Source organism: Pisolithus orientalis, assembly GCF_024613125.1.
Source record: "Pisolithus orientalis strain OTSU chromosome Unknown F5J12scaffold_3, whole genome shotgun sequence".
Lineage (NCBI taxonomy): Eukaryota > Fungi > Basidiomycota > Agaricomycetes > Boletales > Pisolithaceae > Pisolithus > Pisolithus orientalis.
The window spans coordinates 171,116-193,414 of NW_026260784.1; the positions used below are offsets into that span (position 1 = coordinate 171,116).

At 50.6% G+C, this 22,299-nt stretch overlaps 7 protein-coding genes across 7 annotated transcripts; 4 read left to right on the forward strand and 3 right to left on the reverse strand.

Moving 5' to 3' along the window:
* Positions 1–145: 145 nt before the first annotated feature.
* F5J12DRAFT_800326 (uncharacterized protein) lies at positions 146–1,319 on the forward strand. Its single transcript, XM_051744324.1, has 4 exons — positions 146–213; positions 239–292; positions 354–632; positions 694–1,319. The coding sequence occupies exons 1-4, from the start codon at positions 178–180 to the stop codon at positions 853–855; spliced, it is 531 nt and encodes a 176-aa protein (XP_051604017.1). The 5' UTR covers positions 146–177; the 3' UTR covers positions 856–1,319.
* Positions 1,320–1,491: 172 nt separating this feature from the next.
* Positions 1,492–4,155, reverse strand: F5J12DRAFT_800327 (uncharacterized protein). The gene is made up of 4 exons (XM_051744325.1): positions 3,747–4,155; positions 2,418–3,692; positions 2,217–2,367; positions 1,492–2,161 (listed from the first exon to the last, which is right to left on the reverse strand). Exons 1-4 carry the CDS (start codon positions 3,774–3,776, stop codon positions 1,668–1,670), a joined length of 1,950 nt encoding a protein of 649 aa, XP_051604018.1. The 5' UTR covers positions 3,777–4,155; the 3' UTR covers positions 1,492–1,667.
* A 690-nt stretch (positions 4,156–4,845) lies between these two features.
* F5J12DRAFT_779588 (uncharacterized protein) lies at positions 4,846–6,005 on the forward strand (the record flags this gene model as incomplete). The annotated part of the gene is made up of 6 exons (XM_051742395.1): positions 4,846–5,002; positions 5,055–5,152; positions 5,309–5,398; positions 5,483–5,500; positions 5,659–5,763; positions 5,859–6,005. 6 exons carry the CDS (start codon positions 4,846–4,848, stop codon positions 6,003–6,005), a joined length of 615 nt encoding a protein of 204 aa, XP_051604019.1.
* A 1,556-nt stretch (positions 6,006–7,561) lies between these two features.
* On the forward strand, positions 7,562–9,599 carry F5J12DRAFT_291998 (uncharacterized protein). The gene is made up of 8 exons (XM_051738756.1): positions 7,562–7,727; positions 7,793–7,815; positions 7,874–8,014; positions 8,082–8,183; positions 8,255–8,467; positions 8,537–8,677; positions 8,830–8,944; positions 9,137–9,599. The coding sequence occupies exons 1-8, from the start codon at positions 7,658–7,660 to the stop codon at positions 9,307–9,309; spliced, it is 978 nt and encodes a 325-aa protein (XP_051604020.1). The 5' UTR covers positions 7,562–7,657; the 3' UTR covers positions 9,310–9,599.
* A 290-nt stretch (positions 9,600–9,889) lies between these two features.
* F5J12DRAFT_713715 (uncharacterized protein) lies at positions 9,890–10,285 on the reverse strand (the record flags this gene model as incomplete). The annotated part of the gene is made up of 1 exon (XM_051740852.1): positions 9,890–10,285. One exon carries the CDS (start codon positions 10,283–10,285, stop codon positions 9,890–9,892), a length of 396 nt encoding a protein of 131 aa, XP_051604021.1.
* Positions 10,286–12,971: 2,686 nt separating this feature from the next.
* Positions 12,972–15,666, reverse strand: F5J12DRAFT_292052 (phosphatidyl serine synthase-domain-containing protein). The gene is made up of 14 exons (XM_051738757.1): positions 15,148–15,666; positions 15,084–15,091; positions 14,963–15,027; positions 14,803–14,913; positions 14,487–14,748; positions 14,315–14,398; positions 14,179–14,244; positions 14,118–14,132; positions 14,013–14,058; positions 13,925–13,956; positions 13,639–13,830; positions 13,479–13,591; positions 13,249–13,420; positions 12,972–13,147 (listed from the first exon to the last, which is right to left on the reverse strand). The coding sequence occupies exons 1-14, from the start codon at positions 15,260–15,262 to the stop codon at positions 13,079–13,081; spliced, it is 1,350 nt and encodes a 449-aa protein (XP_051604022.1). The 5' UTR covers positions 15,263–15,666; the 3' UTR covers positions 12,972–13,078.
* A 3,825-nt stretch (positions 15,667–19,491) lies between these two features.
* F5J12DRAFT_779593 (uncharacterized protein) lies at positions 19,492–22,143 on the forward strand (the record flags this gene model as incomplete). Its single annotated transcript, XM_051742396.1, has 13 exons — positions 19,492–19,543; positions 19,733–19,947; positions 20,124–20,183; positions 20,507–20,555; positions 20,762–20,820; positions 21,102–21,137; positions 21,212–21,290; positions 21,391–21,505; positions 21,585–21,635; positions 21,721–21,724; positions 21,778–21,921; positions 21,945–21,963; positions 22,049–22,143. The coding sequence occupies 13 exons, from the start codon at positions 19,492–19,494 to the stop codon at positions 22,141–22,143; spliced, it is 978 nt and encodes a 325-aa protein (XP_051604023.1).
* Between the last annotated feature and the right edge of the window lie 156 nt (positions 22,144–22,299).

A 22,299-nucleotide genomic window follows, 5' to 3' on the forward strand; every position in this document is an offset into this window, starting at 1 on the left:
GTTTTGCTCAATAAGGCTGAGCTGCTGTCTGATTTGTAAGAACCATAAAAGGTAGTCAAAGACCGAACATTCGGTCGAAGGCGGGCCGCAAGCTGGTCAGTCACACGTGATTACGTAATTTGAACGCAGTGCCCCCAGCGTTTCCGGTCGTTTGATGCATTCCATTCGTCTTGCAGAATGTCTTTTCCTCGTTCAAGTTACGATCCCCGTAGGGTCTGTTTGAAACCCATTCCCAGAGTTTAATCTAGGAAAACACAGACGTACGATCGGAATTTATCTTGCCGGGGCATTGGTACGGCGTCACCTGCCAACAATCTCACGTATTCGTATCCACCGCTTACACTTTTCTTCAGTTTGCGCTTGCCAACTGGACGTTTCTCGACGCTGCCATACTCTCGGCCCATGCTCATCCCCCCTATGACGAACCACAGATCCCGCCCCCTGTTCATGTCGCCTTCGTCGACTGGGTACCGGGCATTTGCTCGCTGCTTGGGATGCTCATAATCAACCTCATTGACAAGGACCGTATAAAGGGTGATGACGGATTTGGAGATCCTGGCGCAGTTTGGCGGGCACGTCTCTTCCTGTTTATCGGATTTGCCTTTATGGCAGGAGGACTTGCTGGTAGCGTGGTATGCGTCTTTTCATATTCTTCCAAGTGGCACCACTTCTGATTTCCGCTTCTCCTCCAAGTCGCTGCTGGTACTTAAGTACATCATGCACGACTACCCAGAACAATACACCTACTACGGCTACGCCAACGTATCGCAAAATGTGGCGCTCATGCTTTCAGCAGTTGTGTTGTGGATTGCACAGAGCGTGCATGAGGAGTATGACTACCAGCTCTCGCTCTGAATGCGACATGGTAGATGATACTAGACTGTTGAACTACCTACAACTTTCGTCTTGTATCTTTTTCCTTTCTTCTTTCTCTGCGTTTTTGGATCTCGGACTGATGTAGCGCCCCTGCATGCGCAAGGAGGTGTACTGAAGACGTGTATCCAGATGTTAAATCATTTCGAACGCTGGCGGATTCCCATTGCGGTCTCTTGTTAGGATTGCAATGAGTTCGTTGCAATGTTATGACCTATTCCATGGCAGCGTTTTGGGGTTTGGCCATCTTGGTTTCAACCTCCCAGCTCCCCGTACTTGTGCTCAGTCCCTTGTGCGTTCCTGCTATGCTTCCCAAACAAGTGCCCCGGCAATATTCCTCCGTCCCCGACGCCGGTTCCCCTTGCCTGCAATAATGCTCGTTCCTGTTCCCGTAGTTCATAGACTCGGTCACACCAGGTCCGCCTTTCGCTGTCTGGCTTTTTTCGGCATCAAAATACATCATGTTTCATGGCAAGGCCAGAGTGTCTGAGAAAGATGTTTCTACTGTCTGATTTTGGGGAGCTGGCCACATCCCCACAGAACGCTGAAATGTTATGCTCCCCGTATCGACAGGACGATTTAGGGGTTCTCCTTTCATTCGAGCTCGACAGGAGCACAGCTGACCATTCTGACAAAGATAGATAATCCAGCAACGAAATACGGTCAAGAGGACTTGGCTACCTCAAAAGTGGTGGAGCTGCGTCTCGGGAATACGGACAAAAGAACTCGAAGCTACAGACACGACTGCAGAAGTACACCATTCCGAATACAACACAAGGAGAAGCACAGAAAAGTCACGCATGTCCAATGCGTCGCTCCCTCAGGCACTTCCCGCTCGTACCTTCTAACCGTGTGTCCGAAGGTCGGCCACAGCAAGTGAAGGTCAAACAAAGGCGATGAGGAAAGACCAGTTTGTTCTCAACACTCCAGTCGTTCTTTAGGACACGCCTTAACTCATAGCCTCTCAACAAAATCTTCCTTGACATTCCTCCAGGTATATACGCCCTGACGAGAACCAGTTGCTCTCGCGACCTCCTCGCCCTAACCAGGAGCGATTCCCATCTGTCATGCGAAAACTGTTCACAAGGACATAGGATCTTGAACGGTTTAGGGTCCAGTCGTAGAGAGTCGAAGACGACATCCGTCACACCCTTGGTAAAATCGAACTCTACGACGTTGACCTTTAGCTTGTGCGCGATGATGCGGTCCTGATGTTTTCGGAGTTCGGCGATGATGACGCTTTCGAAAAACCGAAAGTCATTACAGGAGGTCATAAACATCTGTCCGTCTGAGTGACAACGTCTTAGTGCTCGGGGAAAGTCTCGCGGGTCGAAAATGCTTACCCGTTCGAACGTAACGTTCCTGGATTCTCTGACAGTAAGCTTTATGCTTACCCTGCTGCCAGTCGAATCGCTGACATTCTTTACTGCAGTAAAACGAGTGCAAACACCCTCCACAACGCCTGAAGGTCCCAAGGGGATCCACTCTCGAGCACTGCAAAACTAAGGTAAGGAACTTTCACAGGGGAGCGATTGTTCACGAACCCTTTCGTTATGACAGTGTTGGACGGTATGTGGGGTCGGGTAATCAGGTTTTAACATCTTGGCGCGCTCGCGCACCACCTCCTTGAATCTTTGCCAATCCCCATATAATAACGACCCCTTCTGAAGGTGCCGATCTTCACCTGCTTCCTGGACTTGCTCGATAAGCGGGATCACCCTCCTTAGGACGGAACGATAAATCGTATAGGATGCTAATATCCTGCCTAGAAGCTGCCCGGGCTGATCGCGGGCTGTATCGTTATCTGCTAGAGGCAGAAGCGGTTCGCATTTGAGTAAGGTAGGGATCAGATTCATGCGGAGAAGCGTGAGAACGAGAGGCACCCCGTCAAGGTCTTCGAGTCCTTCTTTAAGGTAAACTGCTGCGTTAGCGATGCAACGTGCTGCGTATTTCCTGTTGTCGCCTTCCCACGAGTTAGAAACAACAAAATTCAGCACGTCGAGGCAAGCAAAGAGAGATCCCTGCTTAAGGAGGGCCAAATGGAGGTTGGCAATCAGGGCAAGGGCTGAAATGACATGGACATCCCATGCGATACATTCCATGTCAGGGGGATCTTGGGATAATTCATAGCGGAGGTGCGCGACAGCGGTGTGCGCGAAATAATCATAATCGTTTCCGAAAACCTCCATGATGTTAGCCCAGTCGACCTTGACATCAATTTCATGTGCAATGAGGATTGCAGAGTTGAAAATGGCGGAATCACGTTGATGGTGGAATTGTGTATACGTGGAACACCAGCTGGAAAATAGTGGGTTGTTGATTTCGAGGAGCCACAAGCTGGATATGACACGCATGAGGTCCTTGTCTGCTGGTATGTGCTGTGACCAGGTCAGTACCAAACTGTGTTGCAACAAACCCATGTATTCAAGAACAGACTTCTTGCATAACACTCGGAGCTCCAGATCGACCTCCAACCGAGTAATGATTTTATCGTGAAAAAAGACGATCCATTGGCGGACGTCCTGCCAGTGACGCAGAAGACGTCTGAGGAGACGATCGGAGATCTCGTTGCAAGCCAGCCATAAGGGAAGGGTTACCCCCAAGGTGTTCATAGACAAGATAGGAACCTGCAGCTCCCCCAGTCTGCGTTCCTCCAGACTCTGTGTAAACTGCGGTAGCCCTGTGGACCGGAGATGGCCGTACAGGATAGTAGACAGCCGCTCGTATTGAGCAGGAAGGCAGCCACCATTGATTGCAAACGTTGCAAGTTGGGATAACGAAGCTATCGAGTGCGATGTGGCACTATCGGCTATGAGGGACTAGACGGAGTAGTAAGAGGTATTCATCCCCACGAGTAGCCGTATTGGACTTGCCTCGAATTCTCCGTCCGTGATATCGGGCATGGCCAGCCTCAGATGGACACGTTGACCAGTAGAGCTGCTGGGGAGCCACCGGCTTGCAGACTTGCGGTCGGTGCGGTGGAGGACCAAGGGTTATAGCGAAAGTAATATGGTATGTGCCACGCGCTTGTTTCATCCGTCTACGACACCAACGAATCACAATCACACACGACCGACAAACGCCTCGGAATTTAGCAGCTTGTTTTCCTCTCTTTCTTTCCCTTTGTGTCTCTCTTTTTAGTCACCTGTTTGTCTCCCGCCGCACTCTGAACGTATATAAGGTCGTAGGTACTGATGCTATTGACCTGAGTTTATCTCGAACAGGCACTTCCGGCCGGTTCTTCCTGAGTGACCGAAAGACTCCCTCCAACGAGAACAGACTAACCCCGTATGACTAAAACGAACTCGCTTTCGTCACACTAATCGTACAGCCTTGATTGAAGTCGACTACTTCTAATCACCCACCCGGATTACAGTTCAACCATGCAGGTGAAAAAAGGAACGGCTTGACTGGTTCATAGGTCTCACCTTACGTCCTTACACTGTTCGACAGCTAGGGGGGAGGCAGAGAGCTGTACGTAGAGCTGCGCTGGTTCGAACGCTTTCTATGTCCAGTGAGTCCTGGGGATCGTTATCGTGACACGACTCGAGCACGCAAGCTCACTGGCTGGTAGCAGAGCCGTGACGTGGCATGGCCAGAGCATACGATGTAGCCGCCAGGCCTCGCCCACTTCACGTTGCAATCCCTCGTACAGATACTCACTATACTAGATATTCCCTCTGGCAAGTTTTTGCAAGTGTCCTTTCAGTCAGGATGTTTGACTGTCTTCGTCAGTCTGAAGCATGGCAGCAAAACTAGGTACCAGCAGTCTCCCATGCAATGATTATTTCTTAGGGAGGCTCAGAGTCGCAGTTGCACGTGACTGCCGATTGGACGATCTAGTGACTAAGCTTGGTCCGGTCATCTCCGACAAAAGGTCATATCTTTTTCCTCTTCAACATTCTACACTCCGATTGAATTTCGACCCTAGATAATACATTTCGTGCCTCCCTAACAAGTGATACTACTTCGATGTGGCCTCAAATTATTGCAGCGGTACAAAAGGTCTTCGAATTAGGCCATATGCTTGTATCAGATTGGAGTAAGAGAAATCTCGGCGGCACGAATTTGATGAATACCGATCAAATGCTGGTCACACGGCGTGCAGTCCCTGGAATACTGGAGTTTGGTAAGCATATTGGTCCCATTCGATCGGCGTAGTGTATTTGATGGCCTTTTAGTCACAACTCACCCACTATGCGGCGGCGGTGGAGGCAGCGATGCTGATCTTTTGGTTGTTTGTGTTACTCGTTATCATGTTGGTGTTGTTGTCGATATGGTTCGGTCCCGCACCCCTGCTTTCACTGCTTTCACTCTTGCGCTGGCTTGCTCAGCGTATTGTCCGCTGCCTGGGGTTTGGAATTAAAGGAGTTATAAAAGGTGCGAAGATTAATGTTTGCGTGCTGTATGCATAATTGCATGTAATCTTTCTCAGGCTCTTGGGCTGCTTTCTACCAGTCCACGCGCCTGGCTGGGCACATCCCTGTTGGCTCCGTATTCGCGTGGTTACAGTCGTTCGGCGCAAGTACGTTTTAATACCGCGAGGGGAACGGGTATTGGTATCTGTTCTTTGTTAGCAAAATGCTGACTTTAGTACAAGCATCAACAGCTAGTCGATGGTATATCTGTGTGTTCTCTTCTACATGTCAATCGTCTGTTTGAGGCAAGCCGCACTTGATGGTCTGGCGTAGTTGTACACCGTTATGCAGTTGTTTGATCTGAGTTTGATGCCCGTGGTCAATGCAACCCCTGTCAATACTTCTTGAAGACATCCAACTCATCTAGTGTAGAATGCTCAGGAAAGCGGAAGGTGTTAACGCTTCGAGCAGATTTAGCGGCGTGGTTAATAGCGTCAGCCGAGCAACAGGGACGAAGACAGTACTTCACAAAGTGGGTTTGGCGAGGTTCCCAACAGCGTCGAAGTTCATCCGTTTGCTGATCAAGGGCAAATGGTGAACCATTGAGGCTACTTGGACCCACTTTAGGTATCGAAGAGGCATCGGCCGACAGACCTCAAATTCCTTGCTCGTTTCACCCAATCGTTCTGGCTAAGCCTCGCTGAAAAGAGTTTCCATGAGCCTGCTGTCTCACCTGCATTTTGTTCAGAGCACGGAGGCATTCGGTCGGGCTAATCGTGGTCAGTGGGGGATCAACCAGTCCCGAAGACGAATTTGCACCTTCCGCGATCTCCAGCAGTCACGTAACAAGGTTTTCTGGCAAACTCCAAGTCGGGTCTACATGATACCGGTCAAGGAGGGAGCCATAAACTTTGCGGTCTTCAAAGGACACCCACTGCCTGACAAAAAAATGAGGGGGTGAGAGATAGGGTCCCCTGGCTTCGTGCGATTTTCTGTTGACAGTATCACGTAGTGTACAAATAGCAAGCATTTCTTGAGGGTCCTCGGGACATCTTCACAATGGCAGACGTACGGATTTATCCGCAGAAGCCCTGCTTGGGCTTAGGGGATACGAGAACACTGGAAGTTGCTTTGGAACATCAACTATAGGTAACTTACGACTTAAATATAACCTGCCTCTTTGAGCTTACCCCCCACATCCCATGTCCAGACGTTCGCAGCGCATGAACGGGATCACTGCAAGCACTCGTTACGCGCATTGGAGACAATGAAGCCCAACTACGTAGGCAACATATTGATGGTGGAGGTGTATCATATTCTGTCCCATTTAGCCACCGTCGGGAGCAACGGTGGCATATGTTAATGCAGGAACCCCGGTCCTACCAGAATTTCGTATTTCGTGTAACACCTAAAAACATTCAAGAGCTTGGTTTGAATGCAGACCCGATCGCGAGTACTCACCAACGCATCGTATGGAATGAGCTTAATCCGCTGCTGCGAACCAGCGATATCGACGCCTTGGGGTTCTAACTTCCAAATTTACAGTCAAAGTGGTGTTCAGCTCTGCTACAATATTCATCATCGAGTCAAGTCTCGCCTCCCGGGCTGCTCGGATAACAGCTTGCATCTTGAACATTCGATCTCCCGGTAGTATAATCCAATCTACAAAACCACGTCCCAGTGTCCACCAAGTGAGAAATTGGATTTCTTTTTCTTTCGCACCTGTGGAGCAACCAGTAAACATACAGTCGGACGGGACGTTGCCCGAGCCGGCGGATCGCATAGCATCCGGGAAATGCGTACAAGACACTGGAAACAAGAAGTTGTTAGAAGGAGCAATGGCACTTGAAGCCGCCCTGCGCGAAAACCCGAAGATACCCGTGGATGACTTGCTCATTATTCAGGAGCGTCGGATCTACAGTGTCCGGGAGCTGCATTTGCGTCGGACCAAAGTGTCGACCTGACACTATCTCCAGGCACCTGTCCGCCACAGAGTGGGTCTCTTCTGATAACGAACTTGGCGATAAATACCCTGTAACTAAAACAATACCATGTTAAGAATTGCTCTTGAGGCGGTCGGTGAAATTATGCCTCAAAAGAGCCCACGGATTGTGTTGTGGCAAACGTGCGGAGCGGATCTCTCACTGTCAGTTGCACCGGCGCGCTGCATAGGAGATCAACAAGCGAGCGACTCCTGCGATGGGTGAATGTACGCAGAGAACGCTAAGGGTCGTATTTAATTTCACTGCGAGTGCTCTGCGATTGGCATGACAGTACTATAGTGGTTTGTCGCAAGGATGGTGCTAGGATGACACACGTTGGTGGCCTACTCTGAATGGGGAAATCTAGTGTTCACGGCGGACTAAGACGTCCTTTATAAAGCTGAGACACCGTGCACCGACTCATACTTCTCCTCATCGTACACCATGACTACCTCGCTAGACCAACTCAAACAGACCGGCACCATCGTTGTGTCCGATTCAGGAGATTTCGAATGTGAGTGTGGGACTCGATACAATACAACCATCGCTGAAATTGTCCGCTGATAATATCGTCTTCAGCTATCGATGCCTACAAGCCTCAGGTAGGTACACTACTATTTGCATCCGATAGGGTCTATCTTCACGAGATTCGGTGCGTAGGATGCCACGACGAACCCCTCCCTGATCTTGGCCGCCGCCAACAAGCCCGCTTACGCTCGCCTTATCGACGTGGCTGTCCAGTACGGCAAGAACAAAGGCGGCAGTCTCGAGAACCAGACCAACGCCGCTATGGACCGCCTGGTAAGAGCTAACGGCGCCCAGATCTTTATCTACTCCTGATTAGATCTGTATACACACCGCACTGTAGCTCGTTGAGTTTGGTAAAGAGATTCTCGCCATCATCCCGGGCAGGGTCTCCACGGAGGTTGACGCCCGCCTCTCGTTCGACAAAGAAGGCACCAAAGCAAAGGTCCCCGTCTTTGTTTTGATAAACTCTCATGTACCATCATCCTGATGGACAAATATTGCCATCTTCTCCAGGCAAAGGAACTCATCGCTCTCTATGAATCACTCGGTATCCGCAAAGAGAGGATTTTGATCAAGATCGCTTCGACGTGGGAGGGTATCCAGGCCGCCCGAGAACTCGAAAGGGATGACGGTATTCACTGTAACCTCACCCTCCTTTTCGGTTTCGGTCAGGCAGTCGCCTGCGCTGAAGCAGGCGTCACCCTCATTTCACCCTTCGTGGGACGTGTGAGTTGTAGACTTCTGTTCGGAGTTCTACGCGGTACGTGCACGTGCTCATCTTAAACGTCCCCATAGATCCTTGATTGGTACAAGAAGGCAACCGGAAAGAATTATGAAGGGGACGAGGACCCTGGTGTGAAATCGGTCAAGAAGATCTTTAACTATTACAAACAGCATGGCTACAAGACCATCGTCATGGGTGCTAGCTTCCGTAACGTACGCATTCAATTACTTTTTCATGGTTTATTCCCACCGCTGATGTCGCACCACTTCTTACATTCCCCATGCATCACATGAACCTCGCATCCATTCTCAATAATTTCCTTTTTCTTCCCCTCTCACCCCAAATCTTCTTCTCTACCCGATAGACCGGCGAAATCAGATCATTGGCGGGGGTTGATTTCCTAACCATCTCCCCTGCATTGTTGGAAGAACTCAAGAAGTCGACGGATCCCGTTCCTAAGAGGCTTGATGCCCAGGCTGGTAAGTTCTTTTCCCCGCGTGCCTTTTTTTACCCCTCGCTCGTTTTATTATTTGAGTTACTTATCTCGTCCCGATAATATCCGTTCGCCATTTCCTTCTTTCACGACTCTTCTCATCACCAATCACCTTCTCTGACGTCGCCTCTATTATCTCTCGGTCATGGAATACCGTTCATCACGTACACATTCACAGCTGCTCAAGCCGAACCGTTGCCCAAGGTTTCGTTCATCGATAATGAACCTGAATTCCGCTGGGCACTCCTCCAGGATCAGATGGCGTTTGACAAGTTGCATGAAGGAATTAAGAAGTTTGCCGAGGACGGTGAGACACTCAAGAGCCTCCTGCGGAAGAAGCTGTCGGCTTAGAGCGGAGGACTAATGCGACAGTAGTTAGATCGCCCGTTGACCTCTGGTTTTGCATTCCCACAATATGTGTACTGAAATACTGTTTCTTAGATGTGCGCTAGTATGTTTTTAGATTTTGCTGTATGGAGCGTTAAGAGTCCCCTCGTTACTCGCCAGCCGAAAAATCGAATGCACATCGCAAAGGGCAGAGCGACAACTGAATCACAAAAGGGACGGAGTGGGCACTAAATAACATTGCTTTTTGTTATTAAGCTCGTGGATACAGAACAAACTACAAATGGAATTCTTTGATACGGTATGTCGTGAAGAGACAATCAAGACTATGCGAATTATCAATGGTCGATAGGGGAGAGGTGGAGTGACAAAGCAAGACAATGAGACATTGGAATGGAATGATATGACTCGGAAAAAATCATTACAGTCCGTCGTGAGGGAGAAACATACGTGAAGGCCTAAACAACGGAGCGGTCGATGGACGGCATCATGAGGAGGGCCGTCGAGGCGACTCACGGCCAGTCGGTGAAATCGTTCGTATATGGGAAAAACCGTCGCAAAGACGACTGCACATCACCCCTCTAATCTAGAGAGCAACAATACCTTCCTCCCACTCTGACCGCGTCACACATCCGACGGCTCTGCACACCGGACACGACACTTCAACCATGGGATCGTTCGTCTCTTTTCCACCCCATCCCGCAACGCGTTCAGCACTGACCAAACAGGCAGGGTGGAACTTATGCGCGCACACCGCGCCGGAGGTCACGATAGCCCCATCGACTTGCTTGTGTATCGATACCTCTTTCATTGACAAGTGAGAGAGAGGAGGGTAAGGCTCGTCATCTGACGGACCGATCCCGCATGATGTATCGGAACATCTTAAACCCTGCTCGCGCTCTTTCTGTTCAACTCGCTGGCGTAACGAGGGCCCTGGAGGTGGCGGCAAGGTCCACGGCTTTCGCTCCCGCCGAGGAGGCATCGGACGCGTAGGGCGGAAGCCCGCAAAGGGTTGGGTGGGTCGAGGACCAGATGGACCAGCACCTTGACCAGGCTGGGGCGGAGGCTGGGCAGTACCCATGGCTTCTTGGGGAGGGTGAGGCCCACCATTCGTAGCATCGGTAGGACTTGCAGGAGGTGCGCCATTGGCGGCCATCATATTCGCCGTCGAGTGCAACAACACATCGAACATCTCTCTCATCTCCTGGGCGAAGGCATTTGACCTTCCATTATCTGGAGGATCTCCCTGATCTCGTGCTCCTGCGGCTTCGTCAGCATGATCACCGCCATTTGTCCCATGATCATGATCATTATCGTACGGCGGAGGGCGCACAATCATATCCACTCCAATGGTAAAGATATCAATAGGCATACCAGGCGGTGGGAACGGCCGATTGTCGTTCATATTGGGTAGACTCTGTGCACGAGAGCGCTGGCCATCAGGTGGAGCATTTGGTCCGGTAGTGGCACCAGGTGGCGGTGGAGCAGGTCCAGCTGGGCGAGGGCCAAGTGGTATTGAAAAACCAGGGAACGGGAAAACATGGAAGCCCGGCATTCCAGTAAAGGGATTGAATCCTGGACCAGTAGGGCCAGCAGGTCGCGGGCCAGTTTGCCCAGCAGTATCTGAGGTAGGTGGATTTGACTGTTGCTGTCGTGGTGGAGCATCGGAGCCCGGAGGCGCTGTCCTGTGCGCGGTGTACACCTGGTTGAGCAAGAGTAGTACGGGGCAGCGGGCGGTACCCAGCGTCTAAGGGGCGGGGAATATGTCAAGTTTTCCGGGTCAATGTTGAACCTGCACGTAGGGCAGGTAGCCAGTTTAGCCCGCGTAAACCATGGCAGGAGACAAGAGGCATGGAAGACGTGTGCGCATGGAAGAGCAATAATCCGTTGGTCCTCAGAGGACGTGGGTGTACTAGCCGTCTGATCCGACGGACCAGATGCGGGAGCGGGCTCAGTTACCATTGAATCACTGACACCTTCCTCCCCCTTCTCTTTCTCGTCAAATGAAGCCCTCTCCACATCCAATAAAGAGTCCCAGCAGATCGCACAGCCGGGGGCTGTATTCGACGCAGCCTTCCCATCCACGTGTCCACCTGGCGCACCGCCAACCCTTTCTAGTCGCTTGACCAAACCAGTCGGAACGACCTCCAACCCAGAGAGTAATTTCTTAGCACGTTCGGGATCCTCGCTTGCCCCTTCGGGAGGGCCAAAGAAAAGCCAGTCCTGCATCAACGCCGTGAAAGACTCGATGATGTTTGGTTGATTAGGGTCAGAGCCGAGCAGTGGTGCAGTGGGTTGGCCGCAGGCCCATTTTCCGCGGCTGGAGCTGGACCCTGGTGCTCGGCGTCGTCATTGGCGCGAGGACGTGCATTTCCGTGGGGCATCGGTACAGGGTCCAAGTGGAATCGTGAACGCAAAACCTGGAATCAAAAGAACCACGCGCGCATGCGGCGGTGCATTTCCATTAGCATTGAGATTGGGATTAGAATTAGGAACGGGGTTCGAAGTGGGCTGTGGGTTAGGGATGTATGCCATCATCCCGTTGAAGTGATGATGGAGGAAGAGGATGGGGCACAGCGTTCTCACCAGTGTGCTCCACAGTGTGGCTCATGGTTCCCAAACGTAAACGTATTTACGTTCGTAGGTACTCCAAAGAAGCCAAATGGGTTTTGGTCATGTGGTGATTGCCGCCGAGTGTGTTGTCGTGAATTGGTGTTGGGATTCGCATTTTCGCTAGGCGAGGCCCCGGAAGAAGAGTCACCCACACGTTCTGATGGATGTCTGCGATCCCTTGCTTCATCGACATCGTCCTCTACTCGTGCACGTCTGCTACCTGTGATAGGTTCTGAAGGAGGGAGATCGTCCTCTACGTCCGTCCAGGCACTATCATGATCGTCTTCTACGACAGGCTGACGGGATGCTGAGGCGGCGCTACCGTCTGCGGTGGCATTAGGCAGCGCCTGAAGGGATGGGGTCAACGGAGGGCAGACTCTGAGGGATATAGTGAGATGCATAGAGACCGACGCTCTCGCTATCTGACTCCTCCGAGGAGTCAGAGACAGAAGCGCAGTTCTGGCATAGAATCGTTGTCCAAGTCATCCTCGACTTCATTTTGCTCTTCCTCTACCGCCGCCCGCTGAGTTTCCGAGGGGTGCAAACGAACTGGTTCTTCTGAAATGGATGGAACACCCTGTCGATGCAGATGCAGACGACGGGAGCTGCGCAGGGGCTCCTGCGGGTGCCTCCATTACTCGAGCGGTGGCAGAGTCAAGATTAGGCGAATCCTCTACGATGCCTTCCATCAACTGATCCTCTCTCGCACTGATCTGAGTATCAGCAAGGGTCTGGTTGAGCGCATTGTTGATATTTCGGAGAACGTTGTGAAAGGTTGCTCCAATCTGAAATCCGGGTGCGATGTGTGTGCGACTGTGCTCGCTAGAATCGCTGTTGCCGTGATGGTTACTGTTATCCATGACAAGCTATTCAGCACGCCGTATAAAACAGCGAATGTCACAAAACGAGTTGGTCGTTTGACGATACCGGGGTTGGTGCAGGAGATGGTCGTGGAGAGAAGCAAGCCGGACTGTCGAGAGCTGACTGATGAAGTAGCGCTTATGTAATAAGCAATAGGAACATTCTCCTTGTCTCCAGGACTTCATTGACTTGACCAGAATTTCCACGAACTTAAGTAGCGGTGCACATAGTATGTTAGGGAACGAAATAGAGTATTCGACAAGTTACATATATGTCCAGCAAGGCGTGCTTAAACTCGCACTCACGCCGACTTTGCCTTCCGATTCCGGTTATGTTTCCGCAGGTATCTCCGCGCACTCGGAACACCAAACTACACGTCAGCATACCGTCGCAACCGTCACAATCCCAGCCAATACCGCCCAGTATATGATTACGTCATCCCAGCGAAAAAGAAGAGGAGAAACCACTCACCCTGATAGCTGGATACAACAATAAAAGTATGCCGCCAATCGTCCACGCCCATCGCACGTATCGCGGGAGGGGCTCTTCAAACAGACCCCTGCTCCACTTGGTGATCACCAACAACTCAGTGAGGATCGTGGCCAGCAGCAGCCAACAATGTTGACCCATGCGTTTCGCCTTCCTAGAAGTATGGCCATGTTTGGTACATGCAACGTGACACCAGAGTAACTCAAACTCACTTGGGATCGTTGACATACTGATACAATTCCCTCACAGCCGGTAAAGCGCAAAGGAAGACTCCTGCGAGTCGGAGTATAACGAAAGGGTGGTCAGGATCCAACCATAACAGAGACTAGGCAACATTAGAACGCCTCCAAAAAAACACCACACGAAACTAACCTTGAGATAGAACGGATTGAGTTCCGCAGCGAGAAAAACTGCAAGCAACAACACGACGGTGGTATAATGATAAAATGAGGCCGTGCCTTCCCATTTGAAAGCTGTCCAGTCATGGGGCGAAAACTGGCTTAGCACACGTCGTGCCTTGGATCGCAAGCCCCGTGTCTGGCGAAGGCCACGCCACTCATACGGCTGTACTCAACGTCACACAAGTTTGTTTCAGCACATTATTTTCCAAATGACCAACGGAAAGATTACGCTGCCGTCGGGGTAGAGTGCACCGCACCTTGACTTCTAGATATTGACATGTTTTCATGCCTACATACATTTATCAGCATCTCCGTTGTGTGTCATTATGTGCAAAAGCTCCTCACCCAAATATGTTCCTAGCCAATTACAGACCAGGACATCGAGCACCCACTATGGGCAACAGAAATGGATCTGCAAATAGTATAATAATCACGAGGCTGCCTACTCACATGATCCCACCAACACTGGAGACTGTTGAGCACGAAGCCGTACAAGCCTAGAACGACCCACCTCTGCAAAGTTTGGTAATTGGTGTTGGAGACTGTATTCGGCAAGCTCAAAGGCGATGCTCAAGATCTACCCCCCACACACACACCCAAGTAAACATACACAGACCATCGAGGAAATTGAAGGGAAATGGTCACACCCAGCAGAACCAATAGTCACGTAGTATCATTGCCTTCCCGAACCATCCTAAAGCGTGGGCGAGGCAGAAGATATCGATGGCATCCTATCGAGATATCCCAACGGCAGCCCCCGAAACAACTAATGATAAGCGGTGGTTCCTCATGAACAACATAGGGCACCGAAAGACTAACCCATATATTATCGACTGTCACTGCACAATTTTCAGCGTAACTCTTTTCTGGGAGTGGGACGCCCAAGGAAGGATCTAGAAGGGTCATCATACTCCTGGCAGAATCTAGATCCTGGAAGAGGAGAAAGACGAGGGCAAGTTCGTATAGGAGGTTTACGCCCAAGACAACCCTCCAAAATGCAGGGTGGGGGCGTACGAAAGGCCCGTCCCTGAACTGAATCATAGAGAACATGAGAAAAGACACAAGTGCAGCGTAAGCCCCTCTTGCATTTATGAAGGTGAGATGGTCGGCAATAGGGGTGAGACAGAGGACGTACATGCGCCGTTTGTCTCGTCCTTCCTCGAGGACGTCCTGGGTCATGGCGATATAAGCAAGTGCAGCCAGTCCGATGGTGAGGGCCGTGAGGGTGATGGGCTTGTAGAAAAATCTGCACTCTCCTCAGAGGTTGGCCGACAAGATGGATACATGATACGCACTCGACTGAAGTATCATGTCGCTCCTGGAACGGTGCAATGCGAGTATACGGCTCGGTGCGGTCAGCCTTGCGGCAAACATTTGCATCAGCATGTCATGGAGAAGATGAATTGTCACACTTACATCGTACCCTATTCGGAAAGGCGTTTTCAGGAGACCATCTTCAATGAGGTGTATCTGTACTTACATCTGACGGTGTTTCCATTAATTCCAGGCTGAGGTTCCGCTTCTGGAGGTGAGACGATCACGTCATCGTCGTCCCGCAGCGGAGACGTAGGAGAGTCCGTTGTCTCAGAAAGCATCTTGTACCCCAGGACTTTTGCGTGCCAGTCGTAGTGGAAGCTAGATTATGGGGAACGACATGCACGCCTTCCCCAGTCCCTACATGCACGTTCAATGTGTCCACGTCGTTTCCCTAATCAGGAAATTCCTTGGCCAGCACATGCTCATGTCCTGCGACTCCATTTCAATCATGTAAGTATCACTGGTCACCAACAGTACTCATAAACATGGACATCCGGCGCAAGATATATGCGAAGAGCCCGATCGTGACAAGACTAAGGCACCCCCGCTTTCCAATGAATCCGTTCCAGGCCCGTGTTTGTGGAAAATACGTGACTGTAGATGCGACTGAATGAAATGCCATCATATTCATTCCGTCGGCGGTGTCCAAGGCGTTCATATCGTACTTTCTTCAAGGTTCTACGTAGGTCGCACAATCATACACAAAGCTTTCCGGTTCTAACTCCGCCGTGGAGCAGTAGGAATGGTACACTGGCGGTATCCTGCCTCATCTGACACTTCATCGCTATTCCGAGTAGGCACTCTCCGGCCCTTGAAACTCACAGCACACTCGGCCCAGGTTGATGGTAACATCCTCCAGGACTGCTTGCAAGCCCGCTCTCGCGTGTGCGTGAGTATTTAAGATTTTCTCACCCCTCTCCGGTCTCGACAGACTCAGCGACCGTTTTCACAGAACTGGTTACCATTACTCAAACGGTACGTACACCCTCGTGCCATATCGATATTCTGATGCAAGTGATCACTGTATTCCTCGTGTGAACTACGTTTGCATGATAGTTGCGAAGCGATAACACCCTTTCTTTGTATTTCCACGCCGAGTTCCCGTCGACGCTCAGGCTCCAGCGCCAACTTTCGACACTTGGCATCCCGCGCTCTAAGCTCACTTGGTGAAACGAATGCCATATACCAAGTTGGCATGCCCAAACCGCATATACCACACGATACCGGTCAGGATGCGAAACAGGGACTGGCGGCGGACGGTATGTTCCGGTAAGCACGTAATACGCCCGCGATTACCAGGGGTTCAACAAGAACAGGACGTGCATATGTTTGCACAACATGTTTACTACAGTGGCGTTGTCCGTGATCCGAATACAAACCGATCAAGACGAAATCCAGTCTAGCAAGGAAGTAAAACATTGTAGATGACGAAGCGAACTGCTAACGAACTTATGACGACGGACCAACTAGTCAAACAGACAAGTCTCGAATGGCGAACACGAATCTATTCGGATCGATTGCCTATGTAGCCCGTTACGCTAAACTGCCGGTCGGACACAATGAACTGCATCTTCAATGACATATTCTCGCACTGGCCGGTTCCTTCTCAATGATATCTCACGTTTACCGTGTTTTCCCGTTCTTTTTTTATCTACCTCCAATCAGTGACAGATCACGCTCCCGTCTGCCCTATACCCCTCCCAGCCCTGACACAGTCTTCGCTTATGTGGATCATTTTGAGATGAGACAGGAGAATGCCAGGCATCAATCGAAACGGTACGCACGCCCTCGCTTACGAATTCCAGGACCAGATAACCTACGAATTACTGCATTGTCACAAAGGTATTTGTCATCCTTATCTGAGAGTGTTATCCCGAATTGTAGTTGATGAAAGGAACCCAACCGCTTGGATTTGGGTCAGATCGAAGGTCCGCATATGTCGGAGAATGGACGTCCAAACGGGACCATGATGGCTGCTCTGGTATACATACTATCTGTCACATTGTGCCGATCTGACCCAATTGTTCACGATATACTAGCCACATGTTTATTGAATTTGATAGATGACCCCACTGCACCCCCAACCGTATTTTCATGGATGACCAGGTCTGACCAGAAGTTTCAAAGGTCCGCAAGGTTCTAGTCGAACGCTATATCCACAGGCCCGGTGTCTCGTTCGTCATTAAGACAGGCTACGTCATCGATCATTCACCGTTCTTCCGTGTGGCCACATGGGCCCGACTAGCGTACCTATTATCGCCAATTCCGCGCGAGATGGGTGCATACGCGAATACCCAGTGCTTGCCCAATGTTAATGAGCCCTGAGAAGCGTGATCAACCTTTTGGCTATATGTTATGCCTGTTTTTTCCTCTTCTCGCGGGGGGACAAAATTTGGGGCTCAGAGAATAATCAGCGCAAGAACTGGCAAATGACACTTTGCTCGCGGAACGCACGAACATGCAGGTTCGACGTGCGGTTTGCCATGCGGGTAAGATGTCCCAGTAGCAATCACAGGAGACAAATGCAATGGTAACGTCCGGAACAGAGTGGCATAACACCTTCCCCACTATGTTTCTGGACTTGGAGAACCCAGGAGAACATCAGGGTTAACGACGTATAGTGTGCAAGGTGCAAGGTTTGTAACTACCGCATTACGGAGACGGTGTTCCTTCCGACAATATTACTCTGCTGTTGCTACAGCAATTGCGGCTAATTATTCAACGACGGTTCGTTTGCCCTGACTGCTGATGACATGTGGTCACTATGGTAGGACAAAAAGAACCAGACGAAATCAACCCAAGGAGTGGCTCCCCTGTCTCATGGAACATTATCGGGCTTGAATCTTCTGCAGGGCCCAGCCCGAACCACCGCATGCAAATTTTTTCTGGCATACGCACCGTAGACCACGCATCACCGCAATCCAGAAAATTATCTTTGGTGCTCCCGGCTCGGCATTCTGACGAAGCCCTATGATTGACCCGCGTCCAAGGGATGGCGAATGCGATGCAACTATTAGCTCTCAGTTCTGGCCGGGGCTAATAGCAATAGTAGCTCTTGCTTGGCTCGTGAATGCACCCGATCATTACGGTCGGAACACCTGGGGAGGCAGCGATATTACACCCAAGATGGCTTGGCACATGCGTCCTCGTGGGTGCATGAACAATCGAGTCAGAAATCTGTTTTAAATCTCCCGTCCGAGATGCCCATCCAACAACAATTCATTACAGAGGAGGGTGTATAGCAGCGTATAGCTTTGTGGAATGGATATTTATCGGATATTATCTAGCCAAGACCAAGCCATCGGCGTGTATATCGCCGCGACACAGCATCTTCTTGGCAACCGCATCGGTCCTTCCATTCCGTTATGTTCCAAATACTGAATGTCGGTCACCGAACTCGAGCTTCAAGTGACCGGCCAAACCAAGGTGGCGACCTTGCGTATGGCAAGTCTTCTGGTGATGTAGTTGCTGTTACTTGGCAATCGCTACAATGTTGGTGGAGTTGAAGTTTTACTGTCATCCGCCGATGTCAATGATGATGGTCGTAGCCCCTGTCAATCCTGTCAATCAACCCTATGCGGCGCCCGAGCCGTGGACGCTCGATAAATGGTTGTCAGTGCACCGAGGCTGTCAGGGTCGTTTGGCTTTAACCGTAATTGGCAGATACCCCACAAGAAAGGAAGTGTGAGCGATCAAACAAGATATGCCGCCCGTGGAGCAAGCTATGAGCGTACCACATGGTACTAGGTTCCCCCGTGATCGAGAGTCGGTTTTCTCGTTTAGATAGGGTCTGGACGAGGTACACACATGTAACGCAAAGTGCGCGTTAGGAAGCTCCATAATTTACGCCGGGCCAACTGAGGTTGGCAAAAAGCCCGGGCGCGGCTAAAAGTGGGGACTCACCGCCTCCAAGGCACGGTACCCAGGTTATCTGACACCGAAGGGTGCGTAGCGTATTCAGCTTCATCCACGTACTACGGTGTTGAACTCATCTCAACATCTTGGCTTCGCGCGTGCCTGACTAGCCGACCTATCTCCATTAATTGCGTGAGCAAACGGAGGATCGACGGCCTTGGCCAATTAACCTATCATGATTTATTTCTGGCGACTTGCTGCAGGTTCATTCTATCTCACGCCTGGTCATTCCCAGGTCGTTCGTGGATTTTGATTCAATGATTCCTGCGAATGATCATCGGGCACACCGGGACACATGGGCTAACCACTACGGTACGGAAGTCCGGGTCAGTACGGGTATGGACTGCGCAGGAACAGCAGCGGGCGGTGCGCCAAAATGTTTCGCTCCACGTTTCAACGTTTTCCATGGCGTAACTGTACATACCTACATATCGACATTCGCCACCGTCATACTGAATATGAGCGTATTCGATGCAGTCCGAGCAAACGGTCCGATGTAAGATCCATTGAACGGGAGCATTTCACGCTCATTTCCCTCCTTGCACAAGTCGATGGCAGTGCGGTTTCAAATCTTGTCTGTTGACTAGCATTAATGCTGCACTTCGGCTGGCTGATTGCGCGTTGGTTACTCGTCGACACAGCACGTCAGTACCTGCAATACGTAGAATCGTTCTCCGATGCAACTGCCCCTATGTGTATCACATCCACCTGTGTCGTATGCAACAAAATCCAACGGCTGGGGGCAAGACTCGGATTAAGGCAGTCACCCCTTACTACTGCGATACGCGTGAATCGTGTTCCACATTGATGACTCCACTGTTGCATGATGTTAGAATTGACAGTGGCGGGAGGACAGGATGTCACAGGATCCAATCAAGCGGATCATACTTTGTGGGAGAACGTACTTGTGATTGGCATGGCCTTGCGCACGATCGCATACTATATCACCTGCTGCCACTGGGCAGGAATTGGCATGCTGTGGCAAATGCAGGCTGCAGCATTGCAACAAGTGTCAAGCTTATTTGCTGGATCACTGTCCACCAGCACAGTATCTACTCGCCTATCCGCGAGTCTATCCGCATCACCATGGCCAAGACATCCCTCGGCAAAGGCTCCACTACTACACTGATAACACGTGTTGATCAGGCAATTGCTAGATATCGCCCTAGGGCAGCCCCACAGCATTAGCTTTGTTGTGTCAATGAGCACATTTGCACAAAGCAGGTGGTACTTGTCACTGGTCTGTGCAAAGTAAACGATAAAGCTCGTGCCATGGATGATATCGTACGTACAATAGGGTATGGTTAGTTGGCTGGGTACAACGCACATGCACGAGAGGTGGGAGCTCGAGTCGCATACATAGGGCCAAGCATAAATTAAAAGCTAATCGGTACTACTGTTTCCGCGGGCTCACTGATTTCGGGATCTGATTGCGCCTGTCAGTCAGCGTCAGCGCCTGTCACACCCTAATTTTTGCGATCAGACTGACCCCCTCGACCCAATATTCATGTCCATCACCACTAATAGGTCACACGTATTGCTTGCACATCTCGAGTCAATTGTGGTCTTACAGGCAGCACTGTAATTGAGATGCTGTGATACAATAGCTGCCGCAGCCGAGGGAACAAGTAGCATGTGGCACCTCAAACAACATTGGTAAGTATCCGCCGGTGATGCATAGTTACCGGTGGCGGTGGCGGATTGAAGCCACCGCTGCAGCGGTGCAGTTGGCTGGGGTCCATTTCCAAAAGCAGCTGTGATCGCACTATTATTCAGGTGTCGATTGCTAGACTGCCATCATGATAGTCACCTAGTAGAGCTAATGGTGAACGTACAATAACTGATTGTCTCTGGCCCTGCAGACACCTCCAGAAAGACGCCAGATTTGTTTCCCCCTGTCAAGCATACCCGACACCTACCGGTAATCAAGGGCAGCACGGGCCTGTGACTCCCGACAAAGTCCACAAACACAAACATTCCCGTTCAAGTATGCTTGGATTTCCGAGTTAGAGAGGGGACTTATCTATGGTGAACTCTCAGGTTTGCAGCCTGAAACATGTGCGGCTAGTAACATATGATGCACAATCAATGCGATTTCGATGATCGAAAACAAGCCAGGCAGGCTTATTACGCCAGCCAGCGGACATGACCGTGTGGCATGTACCTGTCTGGTTGTTGCAACCACTAATTTTCATATGATAGCACCAGTGGTCCGGCGGCGCTGGATGGATAGGGAAGGTGGGGTGTACAAGAACGGATCGTCACATATTCATATCGTGCCAAAGAATCGCATGGCTTACAGGCCATTCTAGTATTTGTTCTTCGTAGAATTCGGACGAGGTCAACAGGCCGGTCGAGTGACTGGTAACCCTGTCGTGCCTGCAGAAGGATGTATGTAGGAAGACGGACTGCAGATTGCGGGTCAGCTTTTACGACCGCCGACAATATGGGTATTGTTGCGGTTCTCACCGTGATGGAGCCTGGCGTCTAGACTGTGGTCGAGGCTCAAGTTTGGAACAGATTGAATCAGACCTTCTCTTACTCACTGGCAAGCGGCCCCAAAGCCCGTCCCACGTCATGAGCACTGTTGGCGGCTCTTCCACAACGTAAGCTTTGCACCAACCAGCTTCTTGGAAGCAACGCAGCCCTTTCTTCTCAACCAACCGCTCATTGAGTTCGTGATAGCGTTGACGGCACGTTGATCCCTGTGTTCATTGGCAAACCTTCTTCTCGAATGTGAGAACCTATTTCATCAAGAGAGGAGGCAACCCCAATCTCAAGAGCTTCTCAGGGCCTCTTCAACGATGAATTGTGTTGGCAGTCTAGTAAGTTCAATATATGTGTATTCTTTGACAGTATGTTATGTCACTCTGCCCAGCGAGGCACCGAGTCGACTGGACCTGCCCCAACCACATTTCTCATCAAGATATGCCCAGCTCGTAATTCATCTTCGAGTTCAAAATGCATGCACGAGCACGCATACGCTCATCCGCATCGCGTGGTCATACGAAAGAAGAGGACGGTACGCCATTTGCATCTCTACAGTTTATGATGGACCCTAAGGGTTCGTCCGTAGCTCCACGGCCGTAAACATAGTCCGCAGATTATCTATCCATCAGCTGATAGCTTGGAAACACGTCACACCACAGTTGTTCCCTCTTCTGACGTCAACATTGTCTTCTCGGATCCAGAGAGTCACGGGCACATAACACCCCGCTTTTTCGAGCCGGATACGAAATACTAAACACCATAGACAGAGCCGAAAAGGAACTTCGTTTCATTTAGCAACGCGTTCGAGGTATCTCGGCTCGACGTCTGGCTAGCTCGGTCGTCAAGCAAGTTATTAAACCACTTCCTCGAGATCATGATGACTGCGGCAACACGCTCTGAGTTTTTTCTG